At 45.3% G+C, this 18986-nt stretch overlaps 1 protein-coding gene across 2 annotated transcripts in view; it reads left to right on the top strand.

The window, feature by feature from the left end:
* Positions 1-923: 923 nt before the first annotated feature.
* LOC132579290 (uncharacterized) overlaps positions 924-18986 on the top strand; it is a 71418-nt gene continuing 53355 nt past the window's right edge. For both annotated transcript variants that reach the window (XM_060249561.1, XM_060249562.1), the window contains exon 1: positions 924-1496. In XM_060249561.1, the coding sequence (XP_060105544.1) occupies positions 1410-1496 (87 nt within the window). In that variant the 5' untranslated portion in view covers positions 924-1409. The remainder of the gene's footprint in view (positions 1497-18986) is intronic.

Below are 18986 nucleotides of genomic sequence, written 5' to 3' on the forward strand. Positions count from 1 at the left end.
CAGTACGGGGCTTCTCCAGTAGGCCTGGCAGGAAGTGCCACCAAATTGTAAGTTTTTTCAAGGGAAGAGAGGTTCAGGTGCCCTTACCTGCCTCCACATCACAATCCTAGTATTCCTTGGTGGTTTCCCATCCACCTACTGACCAGGGCTGACCCTGCTTAACTTCCTAGATCGAACCACACTGGGCTAGCCCGGGCTATCCAATCCGCTTGTAAGGTCACCAAAACACAAATGGTTTCTGGTGGATAACCTTGCAGTAGAAGAGCAAGATTGGAGTCCAGTAGCAGCACCTTAAAAGACCAACTGGGAGAGCCAGTTTGGTGTAGTGGTTAAGTGCATGGACTCTTATCTGGGAGAACCGGGTTTGAGTCCCCACTCCTCCATTTGCACCTGCTGGAATGGCCTTGGGTTAGCCATAGCTCTGGCAGAGGTTGTCCTTGAAAGGGCAGCTGCTGTGAGAGCCCTCTCAGCCCCACCCACCTCACAGGGTGTCTGTTGTGGAGGGAGAAGATATAGGAGATTGTAAACCACTCTGAGTCTCTGATTCAGAGAGAAGGGCGGGGTATAAATCTGCAATTCTTCTTCTTCAACTAGGGTGGTAGCTTCAGAGAGTCAAAGCTCCCTTGGTTGATAGCAAGTCAAAATGGAGAGACTGGGGAGACCTGCTGTCCCAATGAGAAGGTGGGAGGAGGGGAAAGCAGGGCTGCAGTATCTCCCTTCCTGGTTGTGTCTGCCCAAGGGAACTTTGACTCTTGTCCCCAGAAATCTAGTTGGTCCTCCGGGCCGGCCCTACACCATTTGACACCCTAGGAAAGGCTAACTTCTGCCCCCTCCCCCTTCCCCAGCACTGATAACATCACTGAGTCACATGGGAGTGCCCAATTTGTTGCCCCCAGAAAGTCGGCGCCCTAGGCAATTGCCTAGTGGCAGAGCCAGCCTTGGGTCCTTAAGGTGCGTCTGGACTCCAGTTTTGCTCCGAACAAATCCCCAATGGCATTCATTTCTCCCCTAGCCCAGTCCTCCTGTTGCAGGAAGCTTCGGGGGGGGGGGGGGGCAGGCTGAAGACTGACACGGACCCGACCCCCCTCCCCTTTTTGCTGCTTGCTTCTCCATCCCCTCTGGAGCAGGTGATCCACGGGAAGGCGGGGGGGGGGAGCGCCGAGAAATAGGATGGGGGGGACGGAGAGCAGGAGGAGTGAGTGAGTGAAAGAGGAGGAGGAGGAGGGAAAGGGAGAGGAAAAGGAAGGCGAAGGAGAGGAGAGGACCAGACTCGGGGGCGAGGAAGATATTGGCAACAGCTGCCTTCGCTCCCCCTTTGCCAACGCACAAAAACACCCAGCCTGGGAGGAGAAGAAAAAGTCCGGGAGCCGCAGGAGCGACAACAACACCGCCCCCCCCTCCCGCCGAGCATGGACAAAACTCTCCCGTTGGCCAGGAGACCCGGCTGGCTCCATCTGTTGACAGCTGCTTTCTGCTTCTGGGGGGCAGAAGGAAAGGTAAGCCGGGCGAGTGTCCTCCCAGCCCAGGTTTCTGCTTCCTGGGGGGACCCTCCTGCCCAACTCCCGGCGGGGGGTTGAGGGATAGTAGCCATACCTGCCTGCCTGGCTTGCGCGTGGAAATATATATGTATATGTATATAAAAATGAGGAGCGGGGAAGGGGGATGGGATTTGGTTGCTTTTGGCGTGTCCAGACATGCCAGGCTGTTTTTGTTTTTCCAGGGGGTTGGCGGCGGTGGGCTGCGGAGAAGGAAAGAAACGCTTTGATTTGCAAATTGCGCCCATGTGTTTTAAAGAGGGGAGGTGGAAAGTGGGAGGTGGCGACAAGGCTTTCATGTCACGGAGAGAGGGGGTTGTTTATAATTTGCTGGGGGGGGGGGAGAAGAGAACAGCTTTCCCGTCGAGTTCTCTCCCCCCCCACTTGCCTTTTATTTTTTTTGGGGGGGGGAGTCTTGCAAGGCTTGGTGCGCGCGCGTGTACCCCCCCCCCCTTTTGATCTGTAATGTGCACTCCCTCCCCCGTTCGCCTTTGAATTAAGTTGCGAGGAGCCGGGCTGCCTTCGCTCGAACATGCCTCGCACGCTCGGAGGTCGGTGCCGGAACTGGATTGACAGGGGGGAGGGACAGCAGAGGAACCGTAGCAGCTCTTGAGTCCCACCGCTGATCGCCCGCACCCCCTTCCAGTGACTTGATGACAGCTGGAAACTGGTCTGGGCCAGAACCCTCATCATCCCTTTTGCCTCTGGTCAAGCAGGTCCCTCAGGTTTTTCTGCTGTTCCAAAAACCTGAGGGACCTGTATAACTTGGGGGGGGGATGGAGGAAAGAGGCCTCTTTCAGATCACTTTAAGTGGTCTTAAAAGTGGGATGTTCTTTGTTGTAGTCTTTGTAGGGCTGCCAACCTCCAGGAAGTGGCTGGAGGATCTCCTGCCACTCCAAATGAACTCCCAAGTTACAGAGATCAGTTCACCTGGAGGAAAAGGCGGCTTCGGAAGTTGGACTTTATGACATTATGCCCCAAACTCTGTCCCCCCTCATGCTCCAGACCCAAATTCTCCAGGTATTTCCCTATAGAGACTGTGGAAGGCAAATGTCATGCACCAAGTAAATGTTTATGTGCAGACTGAAAATGCCAAGCTGTTGAATTAAGGTTACAACCTGAAGAAAGCAAGGAGAGTCTTGTTGAATCAAACTGAAGACCTATTTAGTCCAGTATCCTGTTGCCCAGAGTGGCCAACCACAGGCTTCCGAGAATCCCAGAAGCCAGATATTAAGGAAACATTTGCCCACCTCCCCTCCCTTCATCTCCCCTCATCTGGTATTCAGAGGTGCATTGCCTCTGAAGTTCATGGTTTAACTGTGCTGCCTAACAGCCACTATCGCTTCTATTAATTAGTCTAGTTTGCTTTTAAAATCACCTAAACTGGTGATCATCAAATCTTGTGGCTATGAGTTCCATATACTAATCATACAGGAGTCAGGTAGCACCTTGAAGACTACCCAACTCCTGTGTTATCTTGCTGCAACAGACTAACACAGCTATTCCTCTGAAACAAATGAATTATGTCTGATGTAGAGTTTGTTTTGGCTATCCTGTGTCTACCACTCATCAGTTCCATTGGGTGACCCCTGAGAACTTGTGTCATGGGAGAGAGGCGGGCGGGTTTTCTCTGTTTTCTCCTCATCAGGCTTAATTTCATAAACCATTATACTATTGTGTGCGAATCCCTTCCCTCCTTGCTACAGTCCCAATTATACTAATTAGCAGCTACAGCTGCTTCACATAGTATGCGGTAGGGATAGCAAGAAGGTGAAGCTTTTCCACGAGATAAAGGGGAACGCAAAGCTTCAGCTCCATCCTTTCTGTTTTGGCAGTCTGCTGCTAGAAGTCACAGGAGCACTAACAGTAGACAAAATGGCAACCCAAGATGCATCATGGGAGCAATGTTTCGCTACTCCTCCTTAAAGGTGACCACACACTGTCAAGGAGAGTTGTGTGAATAAATCCCTCCTGATTGCTGGTGTGGTGTAATGGGCAGCGTTGGATTCTGGGAGACCTGAGATTGAATCTCCACTTTGCTGTTGCCCCCAGAAGGTCGGACCAGAACCAATGGGTTGAAATTAAGATTTTTTTGGCTAAACATTAGGAAGAACTTCCTGACAGCTGGAGCAGTTCCTCAGTGAAGCAGGCTTTTGTGGGAGGAGGTGGGCTCTTCTTTTTTGGAGCTTTTTCAGCAGGGGCTAGATCAGGGATGGCCAAACTTGCTTAACGTAAGAGCCACATAGAATAAATGTCAGATCTTAGAGAGCTGCAAGACATGAACATCAGATCTTTGAGAGCTGGAAGGAAGGAAGGCAAAGAGATGGGGGAGGAGATGGAGAGGTAGAAAGAAAGCAACTTTAACTTTAAATGCGTTCCCCAAGCTGCTGGCTTGGCTTGGCAAGGCGATTTAAAGAAACAAAGGCCTTCTCTGAGCTGGTTGATGGGACAGTGGGGTTTTTGAGAGCCACACAATATGTGTGAAAGAGCCACATGTGGCTCCCGAGCCACAGTTTGGCCACCCCTGGGCTGGATGGTCATCTGACAGCAATGCTGATTCTGTGAGCTCAGGCAGTTCAAGAGAAGGAGCACAAGAAGGGATGAGCCAGTGCTTCGCTCTCATGGTTTCTTACATGCCCAGGGGATGCTGATTGCCACTTCGGGGTCAGAAAGGAATTTTCTTCCAGGCCAGATTGGCCCAGGGATCTTGGAGGTTTTTCGTCTCCCTCTGGGCATAGAGAAGGGATCACTTGGGGAAGTAGTTGTTGTGAATTTCCTGCATTGTGCATGGGGTTGGACTACTAGATGGTCCTTTTGGTCCCTTCCAGCTGTATGTTTCTGTTTTTGCTGTGGAAACTGACTGGCTGACCTTGGACCTTGGCTACCTGGCTGCTTTAAGTCCCTACTGGGGAGAAATGAGGAATATGAATGAGTAAATGAGTGAAAAGCATGTGTCCCCAAATGATCAGGCACATTCAGTTTATTAATACCATTTCTATGCAGTGTGAAGAAGATATTAGATTTATATCCCGCCCTCCACTCCGAATCTCAGAGTGGCTCACAATCTCCTTTATGTTCCTCCCCCACAACAGACACCTTGTGAGGTGGGTGGGGCTGAGAGAACTCTCACAGCAGCTGATCTTTCAAGGACAACTCCTACGAAAGCTATGGCTGACCCGAGGCCATTCCAGCAGGTGCAAGTGGAGGAGTGGGGAATCAAACCTGGTTCTCCCAGAGAAGAGTCCGCACACTTAACCACTACACCAGACTGGCTCTCACTGTGGCCAGTTGAAGGCTCACAAGGAAGCTATACAAGGTACATGCTTGGAGAAGCCAAAGTTAGCCACATTTGAGAGGCCCACCTGTTAATAGAAGAGCACCTCCTTTGCATTTAGCAGATTCTGTGATCATCCCTGTACTGATTTGAATTTAGATGTGTGTGGTGTTACTTTAATTGTTGGTGGGTTGCAGTAGAGAAAGGGGGGAATGAGTGAGTAATGTGATTGGTTGGTGACTGAGAGTGTGGGTGGAGCTAAGAAGTGTATGTGGTTGGCAACTTGGTTGAGGAAGAGCGGGCTGAAACTGAATCCAGCGAAGACAGAAGTCCTTTGTCTGGGTCGGGGCGCTCAGGGAGGGGAAATACCTCTCCCGGTCTTCGACGGGGCGCCGTTGAAAGCGGCGCACCGGGTTAAGAGCCTGGGAGTTTTACTGGAGCCTGCATTATCAATGGAGGCCCAGATTGCAGCCACTGCCAAGTCAGCCTTTTTCCATCTAAGGTGGGCAAAGCAGTTGGCTCCCTTCCTAGAGCGCCAAGATCTGGCAATGGTGCTTCATGCAACGGTCACCTCGAGACTGGATTACTGTAATGCCCTCTACATGGGGCTGCCTCTGTACCGAACCCGGAAGCTGCAGCTGGTGCAGAACGCAGCAGCTAGACTGTTGCTGGGACTCCCTAAATGGGAGCACATACAGCCTGGGCTGCGCGAACTGCACTGGCTGCCAGTTACATACCGGGTTCGTTACAAAGTGCTGGTCATTACCTTTAAAGCCCTATATGGTCGAGGACCTGTCTACCTTAGGGACCGTCTCTCCCCATATGAACCCCAGAGAGCACTGAGGTCAGCTGGGAAAAACTTGCTGACTATCCCTGGACCGAGAGAGGTGAAGTTGCAAAGCACCCGTAACCGGGCCTTCTCCTCTATAGCCCCGAGCCTATGGAACCAACTTCCAGAGGAAATGCGGGCCCTGCGGGACCTAGAACAGTTCTGCAGGGCCTGCAAGACCTTCCTCTTCAGACTGGCTTTCGCTGATGAAAATGGAAATTGCGAAGGAAACCGCCATCAGAAAAAGTAAACATAGCATTAGCACTTTTAAAAAATTAATCAATTTAATTTTAAAACTTAACCAGATTTTAATTAAATGCTTATAATGTTTAATGTAATTTTATTCATTTGTATAATTTAACCCTGAACTATGTTGTTAGCCGCCCTGAGCCTGCTCCGGCGGGGAGGGCGGGATACAAATAAAATTTGTTGTTGTTGTTGTTGTTGTATGTGCAGAGAGAGAAAGAAGTCAGTCAGCAGTGAACTCTCAGCAGAATGACAGCAGTTAACAGTCAGTTGTGGTTAGTTAGCAGTCTGCAGAGTCTGAGAAGCAGTCTTCTGATTAGAATCCCATACTAGTGTTGTGAAAGGCATTAAGATTCTAGGGAAGAAAAGTAGAATACTTTAGGGGACATATTAGGGGCTAGAGAGAGCCAAGACCTAATATCATCAGGGTATTATAAAAGTGTGAGAGACAGAAGCTGTCAGAAAGTTGAGTTAGGAAGAAAAGGGAGGATTTGAGAATGAGGAGTGTGTGAAGCAAAAGAGTGACACCTCAGTCAGATGTTATTGTTATTCACTGAAGAATTAAGCTATAAACACCTTGAAACCAATATGCTATAAAGTTTTATTTAGTTTTATATTAATCTGGAGTCCTATGATATTAAATTATAAGAGTCTCATCCTCAGGACCACATAGTCCAATGAAGAAGTCTTAGAGCTTGGGCGCAATTCAGTGGGGAATGTTAAATAAAGTGTTTGGAATTAAATTCCTTGTGGCAGCATTACATACATTAAATTGGAAGTTGTGACAATCCCCATTAAAGGATCTCAGCTAACAGGGTAAGGAAAGGCCTTGGAGATCCAGAGTAGACAATGCAGGGCTAGATGGACCAGTGGTGTGACTTGGTATAAAACAGCTTCCTGGTATTCCATGATGCCTTTGGAGGTAAGTGCTCACATCCTACTGTGTATCTGTTCTTGCGTTCCACCTTCATAAGAACAGCCCTGTTGACTCAGATGAAAAGTCTGTCTGGTCCAGCATTCTGTTTCCCACAACAGACCACTAGAAGACCAGTATGATGTGGTTAATGTGACTGAGTAGGATCTCTAAGACCCAGGTTCAAATTCTCACTGCCATGAAGCTGACCATGGCCGCTTACTCTCCCTCAGCCTCCACTACCTCACAGAGTGACTTTTGTGATGATAAAATGAAGGACAAGAGAGTGATGGTGTATGCTGCTTTGGGTCCCCATTAGTGAAAAAGAGTATAAATAAATGAAAGACCACAAGAAGGCCATAGTCTGCTTCTGCTGCAGCCCACTAGAAACGGGTATTTGGATAAGAGACTGGCCAGGAATTTGAACCTGGGTTTCCTGGACACTCTTAACCACTACACCACAATGGCATGATGTATCCAGTCCTAAAGCCATCTGAACTAGTGATCTTAAGTACAGCTTTCAACAATTAGTTCTAGAAGATAATTATTTCATTTAGATGCTTATATTCTGGCTTTCTTCCCAATGCGGTCCTCGAATGAACGTTTGCCTCTCTTCCACAGCGAACTTATGAGGTAGGTTAGGCTGAAAGTGATTGGCCCAGGCTCACCCCAAAAGCTTCCATGAGAGAGTAGAGATAAGTCTCAGAAAGTCCAGTCCTCTAACCACTCATCTATGCTGGCTCACATTATTCATTGTACAAAGAAGAATTTTCTTTTGTCTGTTTTGCATCTACTGGCCATGGATATCTCAAGTTCTAGTATTTGATTGAGGGAAGGAAGGCCTTGACCTGGATAGACCAGGCAAGTCTGATCTTGTCAGATCTCAGAAGCTAAAAAGGGTCAACTCTGGCAAGCACTTGGATGGGAGACCTTCTTGGAATAACAGCAGTTGGGAGGTGAGGCAGGCTTTATTCAACCACCTCTCTGAATATCCTCCAGGCCCTCAGTAGGGGTCAGTCACCAGAGGTCACCATGACTTTCAGGTCCATGCACAAGAAAGAAAAAGAAAGAGGGAAGAAAAGTTCACTCTATGAATTTCCTTCTCTGCATGTGTATCTCAATGAATACTTGTTGAACATCAGAAGAATCCTACTGGTTCAGGCCAAACTGATTTATTTATTTTACTTTGTTTATAGCCCCCTCTTTCTCACTGAGACAGAAGGTGCACCACAAAATTAGTCCAGTGGCACCTTTAAGACCAACAAAGTTTAATTCTTCCGTGTGCATCCACACTTCTTCACATTCAAAATACAGAAAACAAATCAGACACCACAAGACATTCAATAAACAGTGCAATAATACTCGGATTATGGAGTTAGACAGTAATGCAAACTGAAAAACCTAAGGCATGACACATTGTGATGCAGAAAATTCGTTACAAATATAGGAGACAATTCAGTAAAAAGAAGGTGATGTGTACAGTTCAGTGACTGCAACCCTATTCCCATTCAAAATAGTCCAATTCCAAAAACCTTTATTGGCATAACTCAAAATAGTCTTCTTGAGCTCTTCCATTATACTACAGTTCTAAGCTCTTCATACACATGTCTTCCTGAACATTTCTGTTCTGCACATTTTGTGAAAAGATAGAAATGGGAGGAGGGACATCCTCTGACCTAACAATCTAGGGTTGGCCAACTAGACCTAGTGTTGCAAGTCACACCTGGCAACCTGATGGGAGAATTTGGAGGGCAGGGATAGTCTCTTTAGTATTGTATTGGTAATTAACATTTTATTGGAGTTTTCCAGTACAAAAACCAAGATTTCAAATGAACAAAGATGTAAATAACATTGTAAATAACATTGCAGTGCAGTAAATAATACTGACTATAGCTATTGTATTGTATAGTATTGTATTGATGTGCAACTTCACTTCCAGTGCAAGATTTATTCTGCATTAACCTTTGTCCTGGTCTTGTTCTTGGCTCTTGAGTTTGTGTGGGAATAAGCAGAGAACATGCAGCCCCTCTCCAGAGATGCAGAATCCACGAAAAAGCTGCCATGAGGAGCCCTGCACAGAAGGGAGGCAAGTGCTCAGTGCAGAATTGGTCGAAGTTAATACATCACATTGGGCGGCTGCTCTAGGATTCATGGAAAACTTTAGGGCATTGCCCTGACATGGTGATACCTCTTCTGGTTTTGCACTAGAAGTTACATTGCCTGTTGGTGCAATGCTGAGGAGCAGTATTTTTGCTTGCTAGTCTATCAAGCAATAGCAGGAAATGGGGTCCAGGGCGGGAGGTGAGACATGACAGTGTATGGCAGACCTGGATGGGACTTGTATGGAAAACCTGCCCCTTCACCAAATGTCACCTGGAAACCACTAAAGAGGACTTGGAAACAACAGCTTTTCCCTGGTTTTGCCCCTACAAAGCCACTATGACTGCACTCGATATTCAGCCATCGTGGCTATGGATAACCATATTGTCCACAAATTCGCCTAATCTCATTTTAAAGCTACCTAATCTAATGGCCACATGTTACCATATCTGGCCTGAACCAACAGTGGCTTGAGTGTTGCAATCCTCCATTCAGCTGTGAATTTCATTGGGTGACCTCTGGCCAATCACTCTTGCTTTCTCTCTGTCTCTCTCAGCCTAACGTACCTTACAAGGTTGCTGTGGGAATTAAAATGGAAGAGGGGGAAACTACGTATGCCACCACCTGTATGCAATAGATAAAGCATTTAGTGTATTCCTGTAGGGAATCAGCTTTCTGTCTCCCTTGGTTTTTGAGTAAACATGGAAAAGATTGGGCTGTTTGACCTAATGAGCTCCGGGGACTTCAGGAGATTACAGCTTAATCCTGTGCATGTTTACTCAGAGGTAAGCCCCAATGAGTTCAATGGTGCTTATGTGTATATGATTAGAGCTTTAGTATAGTTTTAATTTGGCTTAGAATCATGTTTTCCTTATTGCAAACATACTGGTAGCAATCAGTAGAGTAATGGCACAGTGACAGACAAATAGCAAGATTCCGTTTATAAATGAATGGTTGCTAAAGTAAATGAGTAACACTGCTGAGTTCTGTTTTATCAGCAGAATAATTAACAGCCAATTAAATAAAGGGTTGAATGAAATTGACGGATTGCATAAGAATTCAGTGACGTAGGCCAAAGCGAGATGACTTTCAGATGTGCAAACGATTTGTGCAGTCTTGGAATTATAAACAGGAGGAACATATGATCCTCGTGTGTTTGATGCGGCTCTGTGTTCTGACCTTTGAAAGATGTTTGTATTCTGTTCTGTGGTTTGGATTTTTTTTTTTTAAAGCCGTGACTTAGCATGTTCTCATTGGCCGCTTCTGGACAAAGACCAGTTATAGGAAAATTGTTCTCACCCTGCTGCTAGCAGGTAAATTTATAAAATGGAGGGTTTCGGGTTTCTTAATGAGAAGTTATGATGAAGGGGTAGTAAATTAAAATCCCAAACTTGCTGGCAGGACATGGTGAAATTACAAGATTGTATTTGTAAATTTAAATTGCCTGAAATAGCATGTGCAGACTCTGATCAGCCTTCCTATATGGCTTTTGATAGAGTTCAGGGGGGAGGGAATGACAGAAGTTGGGTATAGGAAAGAATATTTTTAAAAGCTTATCACATATACACCCCATCTGTCTCCCATTTGACAATCCTTAGTATAATTTGTAAAAAATCTGCTTGAACCATATGTCTGACTTTACTTCCTGTGAGGTTGGAAGTCTGAATTTCTGAGAAGGAGTGGTTGAGGTACAAAGAGGGAATTCTCAATTCAAATCTCACCTCTGTCGTGAATTCACTAGTGGTGCTGCAATCATAAGCAGTCTATTAGATGGGGCTTAGGAAAGTGGTCTCAGGCCACTGTAGACTAACATCTTTCACAGCCTCAGTTCTTCCTTTGGAATACAGAGATTACAAATTAAAAGACCTTCTTTGCAATGTTCTAAGGATGGTCACAAAGGGATTTGTTTGTTTATTGCTTCAAGGCACAAACACACACAAAAGTTTGGAAGCCAATCAAACATTGCTATAACAATAATAAATGGGAGCAGTGAAATCCAATGATAAAGTAATAACAGTAGAATGGTAAAGATGAGTTTAAAGCACAGTTTGAAGGCAATTTGTTTAAAAAGCAAAAAGTTCTTCAAAAACTCTAAAAGTGATGTAAGTATTGTTATTTTATATCCAGCCCCATGGTGCAAAGTGGTAAGCTGCAGTACTGCAGTATGAGCTCTCTGCTCACGACCTGAGTTCGATCCCAATGGAAGCTGGGTTCAGGTAGCTGGCTCAAGGTTGACTCAGCCTTCCATTCTTCCAAGGTTGGTAAAATGAGTACCCGGTTTGCTGGGGGTGATGTGTAGATGACTGGGGAAGGCAGTGGCAAACCACCCCATTAAAAGTCTGCTGTGAAAACGCCATGATGCGACCATTACCCCCAGAGTCAGAAAAGACTGGTGCATGCACAGGGGACTACCTTTACCTTTTAAAGTTAAAATTATTACATTGACAGTCAGTTCATGTGTGGGTACCACTCTTAAGTTCTGGCTCTCACCTTTAAATAATTTAGCTTGAGAATTTTTAAGGATCGCCTACACCCACATGAATCTGCCCATTAGTATCTAGCAACCAGAAACAGGGATTTTTTTGTGGTGTCACCTTGATCCTGAAATTCCCTTCCCACTGCAGTTTGTCTGGCACCAAATTTGCTAAACTTTGGGTAAAAACTTGTCTCCCTCTACCTGGTTTTTCTCTGATTCCCTTAATCAGCTTGTAATTCAATGCTAGTTTAACTTTTCAACTCTGTGTTTGTGATTTGAGATGCTGGGGTTTTTGCTATGGCTTTTCATGGGAAATTGTATACTCTGCTGCTAGTCACCCAAATTGACTAGTCTTGCAGAGTCAATCCTAAACAGGTCTATTCAGAGGTTAATGGGACTTATTCCCAGAAAAATGTCTTTTGTCCTTAAGATTACATCTTGCAGTATGTGAGTGACCACAGTTAGTATTCAGAATAATAAGAATTAATGGCAAAAATATCTGAAAGCCCTCTGAGTTTTAGGCTAGGAAAGGGCATGGGAATCTGTCAGGTTAGGGCAGGGGTGACCAAACTTGCTTAATGTAAGAGCCACATAGAATAAATGTTAGATGTTTGAGAGCCAAGACCTGAACATCAGAGCTGGAAGGAAGGCAAATAAATGGGGGAGAGGAAAAGGTGGAACTTTAAATGTATTCTCCAAGCTGCTGTCTGGCTTGGGTTGGAGAAATGATTTAAAGAGAGAAATGCCTTCTGCAAGCCAGCTGACAGGGCAGTGGGGGCTTCAAGAGCCACACAATAATTGTGAAAGAGCAACATGAGGCTCCCGAGCCACAGTTCGGCCACCCCTGGGCTAGGGGGAAATTGAAGACGTGGTGGTTGCTGTTCTAGCAGACAGTACCACAAAATCTTGTGCAGAATCCCCTCCAGTCTATGCCCACTGATCTCAGTGGGTTTAGATTGGAGTTCTTTTCCAAAAAAATTGCACTGTTAATTAAGGATCTATTTTACGCTACCCCTAAAGCTCAAGAGAGCTTGCAAGGTCTGTTTATCTCAAATTCTCTTCCAGCTACCATCCCACTCCTTCCTCCTCCATTCAATCTCAAGCCTTTTTTGTTTCAATTAATTTGTGCCAATGCACATGTAGTTAACTTCCTGTGCAATCTTAATCAGTCTATTGAAGACAATTGAAATAAAAGCATGTAACTCTGTTTATGGTTGCACTGGAAGGCATGATCTATCACAGTTGTCTTTCCCTCACCAGTAAAAGGAGCTGAGGAGTTAGCCTCATAACAATCCTGAGGTAGGCTGAGAATGAGAGTAGCAATCCTAACAATATTCACTGTGCAATCCTAAATAGAGTTACATCTTCTGAAGTCAACGAACTTAATTCAGAGGATGTAATGCTACTTGGAGAGAACGGCTGCATTGAAGGGTGGACTCTAATGCTTTGTACCATGCTGAGGCCCCTCCCCTCCTCAAACCCTGCCCTCTCCCAGATCCACCCCCAAAGTCTCCAGATATTTTTCAGCACAGATCTGACAACCCTACAATAGACAGGCAGCTCAGGCCCCCGGAGTAAAACAAAGCCTCAGACATTTTACTTGTCCTCCCAGAGAGCCAGTTTGGTGTAGTGGTTAAGTGTGCAGACTCTTATCTGGGAGAACTGGGTTTGATTCCCCACGCCTCCACTTGGACCTGCTGGAATGGCCTTGGGTCAGCCATAGTTCTGGCAGAGGTTGTCCTTGAAAGGGCAGCTGCTGTGAGAGTCCTCTCAGTCCCACCCACCTCACAGGGTGTCAGTAGTGGGGGAGGAAGATAAAGGAGATTGTAAGCCACTCTGAGTGGAGGGCGAAATATAAATCCAATGTCATCGTCGTCGTCGTCGTCATCATCATCATCATCCATGCTCTCAGCAGGTAGCATAACATTTATCTATCACATGGTTTAGTGCAATCATCAATATGGTACCCATGGGTACCATGGTATCTACTGATAGGTTTCTTGATCCTAGGGCTGCCAAGTCAGTGGTCAAAGTGGCGGATTCCCTGCCCTGAACTTAGGGTTCCTATTTGCCTGCATATAGTGGGAGACCTCCAGGTACTTCCTGCCTTTGCCTGCAGATGCTCACTTGGTCAGTGAACAGAAACTGGGGTCAACTGGTGGTGGGGGGGTGGTACACAGTCAACCTGGAGACAAAATTTTAAAATAAAAGTCCTCATCAGCTTATGGGAAACTCTGACCATAGAGTTCCTGGTGATTTCTAGAGCTATCTGGAAGGGACGAAGGGTAACTCTAGGAATCACTGGGAAAACTCCATGGTAAGATTATCTCTGGCCACATCCAGGCTTAAGTACCTGAAGACAGAAAGAGAAACAGAAATCCATTGCAGTTGGCAGAGTTGTTCCCAAGAATTCCCCTCCCTTGCTTGAAATCTCTTTGCTCTTGCCCCATTGCAACCCAAAATGGTTCTCCTTAATATTTAGAGCTTTGCCATGAAGTTCACTGCTGGGCCATTTCAGTTAATTTTTTTCGCTTCTCTCCCTCCAAGACCGGGTTAAGGGGAGAGGAAATGTGATTGGTTCTGCTCTTGAAGCAAATGAGAAATGTTGCCTTTTGTTTTTCTATGAAGGCCAGGATCACTCCCGGGCTCAGTGAAGTATTAAAAAATCCCAACTCCTAAACGAAGGCCCTCAATTAGGAAAGAATGCTGCCTGATGAATAAAGTCTGTGACATTTCAGCTATTAAGTCTGCAGAGCAACTGGCAGCGGCGCTGGAATTACAGCATGCGGTACTCAGGTCCCTTGCCAGATCAACCAACCAAATAATGCAAGTGGAATCCGTACAGTAAATGATGCAGCCAGAGCAGCCAAATAGGTGCTTTGGTATGTCACTGTTGAAGCCAATACATTCTATCACAATTAGAACAGGGGGAAGCAGGGGGAGGGATGAAGACTTGATTAACTGTGTTCCATGGTCTGCAGTACCAGTAAATTCTATTAGAAAATCGTAATCTTTTTGATATGAGGGCTAAATGGAACTTCCAAGTTCAGAAACAGCATACCTCTGAATGCCAGCAGCAGTGGTCTGTCCAGTCCAGCACCCAGAGCTTTCTTTGTAACAGGAACTCCTTTGCATATTAGGCCACACCCCTGGAGATAGCCAGTCCTCCTGGAGCTTACAGTAGGCTTTGTAAACTCTGCATATTAGGCCACACACATCAGGGGTGTGTGGCCTAATATGCAAAGGAATTCCTGCTACAAAAAATGGCCTGCCAGCACCCGTTTTCCACAGCAACCAACCATTTGCCCCAGAGGGCCAACAAACAGGACACAGGGGCCAATGCCTTCCCCTGATGCTGTCTGCCCTTCAGAATTGGTATTCAGAAGTTTCATGCCTCTGTATATGAAGGTTCAGTTACCATGACAAATAAGAACATAAGAGGAGCCACGTTGGATCAGGACAATGACCCATCCCATCCAACACTCTGTCATACAGTGGCCAAATAAACCAGGTGCCATCAGGAGGTCCACTAGTGGGGCCAGGACACTAAAAACCTTTCCATTGTTGCCCCCCCCCCCCCCCAGCGCAAAGAATATAGAGCATCACTGCCCTAGACAGAGAGTTCCACACTCTGTGGCTTATAACCACTAATGGACCTCTGCTCCATATGTTTATCCAATCTCCTCTTGAAGCCATCTATGCATGTAGCCACCACCACCGCTTGTGGCAGTGAATTCATGTGTTAATCACCCTTTGGGTGAAGAAGTACTTCCTTTTATCTGTTTTAAGTAGCCTTTGATGGAACACTCCTCCATGAATCTGTCTAAAGCCATCTATACTTGTGGAAAGAACAACAAGGGGAGGGTTTGGCTTTTTTTGTCCAGCTAGTTTTTAAAATGTAAAACATTCTTCAAAGATTAGCACTTTTGCAATATTTTGTTTATTTAACAGTTTCTGATAACTGACACCTCTTGCTCTGAATTTAATTGCATTAAAATCTGGAGACGATGTCTATGCTGTAGCAATTTTGAGTATGCTGTTCAGGTGTGCATCTGTAAGTTGCAAACCTGCTTTTTATTTATTGACATTAATTACAGAAATCTCATAGTCAATGCTTTGAGCCTGAGACCCAAGGGAAAACACAAAATGGTTGGGCATTTCGAACTTTTGTACTATTAGGGTTGCCACGTCCAACTCAAGAAACATCTGGGGACTTTGGGGTTGCAGCCAGGAGACTTTGGGGGTGGAGCCAGGAGCAAAGTTGTGACAACCACGATTAAACTTCAAAGGGAGTTCTGGTCATCTCATTTAAAGGAACCACATTCCTTTTAAATGCCTTCCCTTCACTGGAAATAATAGGATAGGAGCACCTTCTTGTGAGGCTCGTAGAATTGGACCTCCTGGTCCAATCTTTTTGTAACTTGAGGGGCATTTTGAGGAGAGGCACTAGATGCTATGCTGAAAATTTGGTGCCTCTACCTCAAAACACAGCTCCCCCAGAGCCCAAAATACAGATTGATTCTCCATAGGGTATAATTGCTCAGCAGACATTTCCCTCCCCCTCCCCACTTTCTGATAACTCTGAGGCAGGGCGGAGGGCATCCGAACTGGGGGATTCACTGCCCTCAACTGGGAGTTTATCCATCATTTTATCCTATCCACTTATCCTATTTATCCATCATTTTCAGGGGCAGAGTATGAGTGGTGAAAGGTTCTGCTCTTAGGGAGCTGGAAGTTTTGCTTTCTGCTGCTGTGGTTACTATTATCTCTGTTTAGAGAATTGTGATTTAAAAACTGATTGGGAAATGATGCTGCAAATCTTGTCCAAAGAAAAGCAACACCCCTCCCCCATTGCTGTCCTTGGATTCCTTAGAGCTCAGGAAAGTGGAGAATTTACCAGTATTAATAGGGAGAGAAGGGGGGAAGGGGTTTCAAGAAAAACCTTCAATGCATTTGGGGAGGTCCAGAGTCAGACTAAGCCCTGTATGTGCACATGGAATGTTTTCAATTCCATATGGTGTTTTATAGCTGAGACGCCCTACACGTGGAACATCCTAGGGCCTGCATGAAAGGAGAATTGCTTTGAACCACTGGGAAACAAAGCTGAGTTCTAAGCCGTTTCAGTCTTTTTCTGGGAGCGAGGAAAGATCAAGGTTTGATTTGGCTCTGAAAAACTACCAAATGTCACACAGGGGTTATAAGATTTGAAAGAGACTTGCCTGCAGAGTGTATTTTTCCCCTTGTAGGTTTGTCTGGTTTGAACAGTTGTATTTAACTTTCCAGAGGGAAGAGTTGCAGCGTGAATCAAATGTGGATTGTTCTTTTAGTTTGGTAGAAGAAACGATCAATAACTAACCCTTTTCACCCGCACTTCTTCCTGTTTGTTAAAAACCTTTCAATCGGGCAGCTTTACTCTTGTCCTAGAATTCTTGATTTGCAAGTTGGTGGCCTCATTGACGGCTTTCCAAATTGATTTCTATGGTGGGCTGCACAAATTCGATTCCTTTTTCCTCTTCAGTACCACCACCACCACCTCGTCCTCTTCTTCCTCATCCTCTTATTATTATTAATGGATTTGAAACATTTATAGCTATCTCTGCTACTTGAGCTTGTACACAGAGACAATTCGCCATGTAGCTGGAGCATCCACACAGAAGTGGTGGAGCATCCACACAGAAGTTTTCTCTGTGCTTTCCTTGCCTCCAGAGCTGCTGTGTTGCCTCCTACCACTGGAGGGCTTTTTTGTGCTTTTAGCTCCCCCCACCAAAGAAAAGAAATAGCTAAACTGCTATGCTATTACAATGATATTCAAGCTTCCATTTTTTAGAAGTTGGGATGTACAGATATCCACTTTTTCAGGGCTTTTTTTTTTTGTAGCAGGAACTCCTTTGTATATTAGGCAATACACCCCGGTTGTAGCTAGTGTTCCCTCTAAGCTGAGTTAGCGTGAGCTAGTTCACAGATTTTTAGCCTCCAGCTCACACATTTTTGTCTTAGCTCAGGAAAAATAGCCTCAGAGCAGACTAATTTATGCAGTAGCTCACAACTTTAATGCCAGTAGCTCACAACTTTAATACCAGTAGCTCATAAAGTAGAATTTTTGCTCACAAGACTCTGCAGCTTAGAGGGAACATTGGAATCCTTCAAGAGCTTACAGGTCTCTTATTACAGGTGCTCTTAGTACAAGGTCTACTGTAATCTCCAAGAGGATTGGCTACATCAGGGGAGTGTGCCCTAATATGCAAAGGAGTTCCTGCTACAAAAAAAAGCCCTGCTTTTCTTTTTAATTTTTATTGTTTTCATATGCTGTCCACATGGCCTTTGTGCAGATGTGTTCCAGGAACATCCTTCAGGAAGTTGGATGTCTTGGCCATGTGGGTCTGATCTGGACCATGATGCTCAAGGAGAAGGGGGTTTAAGCCTCCCCCTCCATGCACTTTTCTTAACTGGAAACTTAAAAACAGACCCCCTTTCACTTAATAGAGGGAGACAAAATTGGATCTCTGAAGAGGACCCCAAGGAGTCTTCCTCTATCTTAGCATTTCTTCTGTCGGAAGAAGAGCCACTTAAATTGGAGGAAGTCTTCTTAGGCTGGAAGAAGGCTTCAGCTTTTACTTAGTGGAGCGGGAGGACAGGGATAGGATTTACTCCACTAGTTGGTCAGGCAGGTTCATAAAGGAGCAGCCAGCTGGTCCTTCAAATATTGACTATTTTGTAGTGGTGTTATGAGTGGTTCAAGCACAGTCTGACGTGTCTCCCTTCCTGTCTTGACTGGTCCCAAGTGTTGCCTGCAACTTTTAGCCATCTAGCACATCAGCATGCAACACCAGCCTCAAGGCTTTACTGCAATCATGGTACAATTACGGGAAACTAGCTGCATCATTTTAATTATTAAATACAGAGTTGGGAAACAGGTTACTAATGCCTAATGGCCATGATAGCCTCTTATTATTATAACAACTAACCTCAGGTTTTGTAATTTCTGAGACAGCATGACAACCAAACAAACATAAACCTGCATTTTATATTTCTTCTCCCTTCCCAAAGCCTGATTTTCATAAGCTTTTTTAAAAAAAATCTTGCTTATAGTTCTACCACCATAAACCCCTTTCCTCTCAAACTTTAAAAATATATTTATTTGAAATATATCCTGCCTTTTGCCTAATCCATGTGCGTAAGAGAGCTAACAAAATTTTACTTAAAACTGATAAGAGGTTACAACTTGCAAACATAGATCAAATGACAAAATAACCCAAGTCTGAGAAAAATCAACAGAAATACATAAAGCAGAGAATGGTGACAGATAAAGGGAGAGCTAGGGTTGCCAGGTCTGTGTTGGAAAATACCTGGAGACTTTGGGGGTGGATCCAGGAAATCTGGAGACCAGTTGTAAAAGTGGGAGATATCCAGATCCCACCTGGAGGCTGGCAACCCTGGGGAGAGCAGAGTTGCCACTTCAGGTTAGGGAGTTCCTGGAGATGTAGGGGTGGAGCCTTAGGAGGAGGCAGAGTTTGAAGACGGAATGGAGTTCATGCAGGGCTTTTTTTGTAGCAGGAACTCCTTTGCATATTAGTCCTCCCCCCTATGTAGCCAATCCCCCAAGAGCTTACAGG

Source organism: Heteronotia binoei, chromosome 11, assembly GCF_032191835.1.
Source record: "Heteronotia binoei isolate CCM8104 ecotype False Entrance Well chromosome 11, APGP_CSIRO_Hbin_v1, whole genome shotgun sequence".
Lineage (NCBI taxonomy): Eukaryota > Metazoa > Chordata > Lepidosauria > Squamata > Gekkonidae > Heteronotia > Heteronotia binoei.